The following is a 5,390-nucleotide window of genomic DNA, read 5'->3' as shown; positions in this document are numbered from 1 at the left end:
CAGCTAATCATACACATGACTTTGAAAGCGCTCTAAAAGCACAGGGTTGAAACTCCAATTCTGTTATTTGGAAATTTTCTTAGTTGACATATGTACTTTTATAAAAATAACTGACATCAAGAATATATTGCAATAAAAATCTTGAATTTATGCCAAAACAAATCCAATATCGGCCATTGTGCAATGCTCTTTACGTTTACAGGCGATTTGTTTTTCTACGACTGGAGTAAGCTTATTCTTCAGGAACTAAACAATACCAAAAAGGATAGAAAATCAGATCCACATTAACTGCAATCAACATATCTGTGGTCATAAGCAATAATCGCCTAAATTTTGGTTTGATCCGTCAAAATTCCATCTTTTCTATCAATTGGCACAGGCCCTTTGTCTTAAATCTACATTTAGGAAATACGTTCTAAGTGACCTAAAAATCTGTTATACTTAGCGAAAAGTATACAAATTCTTACTGCGTGTTTTTACAATTATCAAAATAAACTTTTATTTTCAATATATGCAAACAATAGTTTGTTTTAGTAAATTACAATATTTTGAGAACTGCATGTCTTAAAAAAAACTGCGTGACTTAAGTCATTTCTTTTTTTGATAGTTCTAATAAGCTGCTTCTTTTTAATTTTTTTGTTTTCCTTTCTTTAAATTTGAGATTTTGCATAAATAAGTTCTTGTAAATTCAATACAAGATTATAAATCTGGCTGGGAATTGCTTCCTCCAACAACTACTTTTAGCCGGCGATGCCACCCCTCCCCACGGTTTTACGTTCTTGAAAAGGTGTCCGTTTCCGATACATGCTGGCGTGCACTGACCAAAACTCAGGAGAAGACTTTGCGTTATGATTATTTCCAGTAATAAAAGTTTTGTCAAACTAATTAGAAATACTGAAAATCAAAATTCTGTACTAAAATGTAATAGGGGTATTCACGATCCGGTGCATACTGTCTAGCATGGTGCATAGATAGCATAAATAGCATGATTGTTGTTGTTTCATGTGTTCAAACAACAAAAAAAAATAAGCCAATCAGGCTATCTATGTATGCACCATGCTAGACAGTATGCACCGGATCGTGAATACCCCTAATGTAAACAATGTTAAATAGGACATGTCCTTACATATCGTCGGTGATACTACAAAACGGTCTGTCTATAAGTACCCTTGACACTTACTAGATGGTCTCTTATGTGCACCGGAATGCGGCTGTAAAGTGAGTGACCAAACTGTCTACCTTTGGCTGATGAACGGTTTCCAGAAGCTATCAGATACAGATAACAGATCAATTAAGCACCAGAGGTAATAAGTGACATAGAACGTTTTGCAGTATCACCGACGATATGTACATACACATGCTGCCATACAAATATAAAAACATGCAAACATTTTGTCCAAGCAGCTGGTATTTCGTAAGCCTTTATAGTAGCAGAACCAGCGAAATCTCTCGAAATCAAATTATCTGGCTGACTTTGCCTTTAATAAACAAGCTACATACATATGTACATACTATGTATGTGCAGGACGCTTTCTAGAGGGAAAGAAATTTCGGCTGTTCTTGCGCGAGAAAATGCATGCATAATACATATGTATGTATGTATTTACATTAGGGTGGCACAAAAAAAATATTTTTCCTGGAAAAACAAAACAACTCCAATTCGTTCCAATACCAAAAAAAGAAGAAATGCATATTTTTATTTTCGAAAATTTTACTATTAACACGTGCCATGAATGCATCTAAAATTTTCTATATAAAATGCAAAGGAAAATTTTAAATTTTCGAAAAATCAAGATCAGTAGCCAGGTTTTTAAAAAGGTTAGCGTTAATTTAGGAACAATCCTAATTTAGAAGATATATAACTTTAAATAATGCGCACCCGGACCCGGTACAGCACCACCCAAATTTCACAGAAGGGGTAACTATGTGGTGATGCTGTACGGGCTCCGGGAGCTCAACAAATTTTAAGTTATACGGGACGAATTTCTTGGGAGAGAGTAATTTTAAATACCAGTAGTTTAATGTTAACTTTATTAAAACCCTGGCTAATGGACTTGATTTTTCGAAAATTGAAGATATTCCTTGCATTGTAAATATTAAAATTTTCGAAAATAAAAATTTCGTACACATTTCCTCTTTGTTATTAGATTAAACTAGGGGTTTCTTGCTTTTTTCCACGATAAAAATTTTACAATGTATTTTTGGGTCACCCGAATGTATGTACATATATACGCACAAATATCGCACAAACGCAACGAAATGTTCTCGGTCAGCCACGGCGTGCCATGAAAATACATATAAAGGCCGGCACTCGCAGCGGCCAGCGTAGTTGTCAAAGCGTCGAATAAGCGTACAAATTACTCTGTTGCAGTGCCAGTCAGATTTATAGGATTTAGACAGAAATTACAGGAATACATTACTGAAGATATTATAAATTTGCATACGGAAACCAATTCTGACTAAATCGCGTAAATCTGACTGGTAGTGGAATAGATTTAGATCTTTTAAACAGAAGCTAAATAAGTTAACGTTCTTTCAACAGATACCGTGTTTTAGATATCCACCGTTTTTAAGTAAAAGTAAATAAATACCATATCCACGTTATAATGGCGAGTCCACCATTGCTCTTGAGTTTGACTGACGATTTAAGCCGCCTGACACCTTTCTACGATCCGGTGGTCTCCACCGACTGGCCTGCTATCGTCACTTCGCCCACTGGCCAATTCAGGAAATTTGAAGGAGATCTGCCTGTTACCTCGGTTGGGAAAGATGGTTTTCAAGCTAGTATGGATGTACAGCAGTTTAAGCCCGACGAACTGAACGTTAAAGTAGTTGACGACCACATCGTGGTGGAGGGTAAACACGAGGAGCGAGCAGATGACCATGGTTATATTGCACGTCATTTCATTCGTCGCTTTGAAGTGCCCAAAGGCTTCGATGCCGCTAAAATGGTTTCCACACTGTCATCGGATGGCGTCCTAACAGTCAGCGTACCAAACCCCGCCATAGAGGACAACTCCAACGAACGGGTCATCCAAATTAAACAGACTTTACCAGCGCTTTTGGACGTAAAGGATCCTAAAGATAATCCAGAGGAGAACCCAAAAAAATAAAACGCCAAGGTATAGAATACCTATGAGTAGCCATCCAAACGGATTCATTTACTCATACAATTGTTTTCATTTAATAGTGATAAATGTTGAATAATTGTGCTGGATGCTATGTACATACATGTGTATCTGTATGCAGTGTTGGAAATAATTTGGCAATCACGGACTACATTGTCGTTCTAAATCGATCTACCCGAAATTCGCTATTAGCGTGCAAACAATGGACGTGGCTTCGGAAAAGACTAATCTCGTACAGTTTGATTAACACCAATCTATCGAAATTACGCGCAAACGTATGGATGTGTATGTAAATCTGGACAGAAAAGTATACCAGTCCGATTTTTATTTCGGCTGACTTCCAAAATGTGCCAATTCAATAGGGCTGTTCAGGATGTTGTGGAAATAAGTCTTGGATTTTCAGTTGGAATTGCATTTGGAAATTTTATGATTGCTGTCATGGCAACCGTGTGCGCGTTGTTGTTGTGAATTTACAAATGCACCGAATATGCAAATGCAAGAGCATACGCACAGCCCTAATGTTTGGTTACTGTTCTACTGCGGTATTTAAACTGTTTGTATATGCAGAGTTGAGAAACATGGTAACGTATACATTCCATATTTGCAATATTTAATATAACAACGATCACCCAAACAAACGAAGCATCAGCTTTGTTTCTGATGCGCTCATTAGTTATCTAGCGATGCGTTTCGATAACTTTTCGGATGGGTTTTGGAAAAGTATAGTACATTGTCAACATTTTGTAGTTCGAAGTTATGGAACCTTATATTTATTTTGTACGGATGCAAAGCAATTGACGTTTTGGAAGTCAGAATTTCTTTCAAATATGGTACATATTAGTGATTATCGGTATTCTCTATATCTGTCAGCTACTTCTGACGCTAATTATTATCATGACCGAGCATTTTGTGTTTAATATTTTGCTACTTTTTTCGAAAGATTTTTGACGAACCAAAAACAGTTTTCAATACTACAACAAGTAATTTTTAAGCAAAAAACAAAACCGACTTCAAGTCTCATATACAACTTTAAGATTATCATTAATTTCTACATGATCCGATGATCAGATTTAAACCAATAATATATTTAAATATAGGGTCACCTGTGAGGTAACACCTTATAGAAATCGATTAACGTGGTCCAAAGTTATGCGGTAACATACATAAAAAAAAAAAACTATTCCGACGAATTGATAACCTTTCTTCTTTTTGTGAAGTCGGTTAAAAAGGAAAAGTACAAATATACCAACCAGCTTTCATTGAGTTTTTGTGGCTGCTAAAGTTCTGGACGACAGAAAATAAATTAGTTTAACAGTATACATACGTTCCAAGTTAACGAAAAAGTCATTTAGAACTCCTATTAAGTCGTAAAGGAAAAACTAAAGAAGCCTTTTTTCGGGAGGACCCAAAAGGATATATAACATGTTTGATTAATATTGTCGATGTCATATTGATGCCATATGGAAAAAAGAAATCGTTGTTGCACAACTACCAAATAAATAAATGTAACGTGTCCGGTGTTTCTCTTATTATTTAAAATTTTTGTATTGACTTGACGATTGTCATTTCATTTAAGCAATAAATAATAAGACATATTTAAGAAACTATTTGCGTGAACAATTGCGACTTGAGCATTATACTACTTAATTTTGATGAATATTCTATTTAAATAAAGCGACACTAACATATGGAAAATATCCCTTAATAAACATGAGTGTTTTTTTGCAGCACAGTTAAATAAATATTATTTGCGATACTATGAATATGAGCATAATACGAAGATTTACCGGCCAAATTTTTACTGTGGTAAGATTTTTGTACTAGTTAGAAATTTTAACGATAATTGCATTATATATTTTAATCCTTCCATAGAAAGTTCCCAATTTTAGCTAAAATAATTTTTTTTAAAGATGACAGAATATGTAGGAATGTGAAGAAAAAATGGATAAGCAAAGTCTTTGAGTTAAACCGTACGTGTACCGTAGCCAGTGTTTCATGTAACTTTACCAGTGTCCAAATTTTATAAAGAGAAATTGTCAAAAACCAAAAATTAAGAACAATTGAGTATGCAAAAACTAGCAATATGTATTCGTTTACCCAGTTCGCGGAAAATTCAAATTTTCTGACGCGAACTATCATTGAACTTCCAAATAGTGTAACGTGTCCAGTGCACATTTGAATGCCCATAACACTGATGTCAAAGAAATTATTATACCCCTTTTTTACAGAAACATAGACTTGACTATGCCTAATCATATAACC

At 35.0% G+C, this 5,390-nt stretch overlaps 1 protein-coding gene and 1 long non-coding RNA gene across 5 annotated transcripts; one reads left to right on the top strand and one right to left on the bottom strand.

Annotated features, from left to right (window-relative positions):
- Positions 1 to 674: 674 nt before the first annotated feature.
- LOC118754568 lies at positions 675 to 1,336 on the bottom strand. 2 transcript variants are annotated; one of them, XR_004994913.1, is made up of 2 exons: positions 1,181 to 1,336; positions 675 to 894 (listed from the first exon to the last, which is right to left on the bottom strand). It is a non-coding gene; the product is annotated as an uncharacterized LOC118754568 (long non-coding RNA). The 2 variants fall into 2 exon arrangements; XR_004994912.1 differs by having other exon boundaries at positions 675 to 881; positions 1,181 to 1,331.
- Positions 1,337 to 2,322: 986 nt separating this feature from the next.
- Positions 2,323 to 3,709, top strand: LOC118754566 (heat shock protein 23-like). 3 transcript variants are annotated; one of them, XM_036489452.1, is made up of 3 exons: positions 2,324 to 2,481; positions 2,543 to 3,122; positions 3,191 to 3,709. In XM_036489452.1, the coding sequence occupies exon 2, from the start codon at positions 2,607 to 2,609 to the stop codon at positions 3,111 to 3,113; it is 507 nt and encodes a 168-aa protein (XP_036345345.1). In that variant the 5' UTR covers positions 2,324 to 2,481; positions 2,543 to 2,606; the 3' UTR covers positions 3,114 to 3,122; positions 3,191 to 3,709. The 3 variants fall into 3 exon arrangements, with proteins under 3 accessions (XP_036345347.1, XP_036345345.1, XP_036345346.1); XM_036489453.1 differs by having other exon boundaries at positions 2,333 to 2,350; XM_036489454.1 differs by lacking the exon at positions 3,191 to 3,709 and having other exon boundaries at positions 2,323 to 2,481.
- Positions 3,710 to 5,390: the final 1,681 nt, after the last annotated feature.

Source organism: Rhagoletis pomonella, unplaced genomic scaffold (assembly GCF_013731165.1).
Source record: "Rhagoletis pomonella isolate Grant_MI unplaced genomic scaffold, Rhpom_1.0 Rhpom_scaffold_04130, whole genome shotgun sequence".
Lineage (NCBI taxonomy): Eukaryota > Metazoa > Arthropoda > Insecta > Diptera > Tephritidae > Rhagoletis > Rhagoletis pomonella.
The sequence above is the reverse complement of the archived record's forward strand: the minus strand, read 5'-3'. Positions and strand labels throughout refer to the sequence as shown.

Coding starts and splice junctions, on each gene's coding strand:
- LOC118754566 (XM_036489452.1), top strand. CDS start 2,607: ATGGCGAGTCCACCATTGCTCTTGAGTTTGACTGACGATTTAAGCCGC.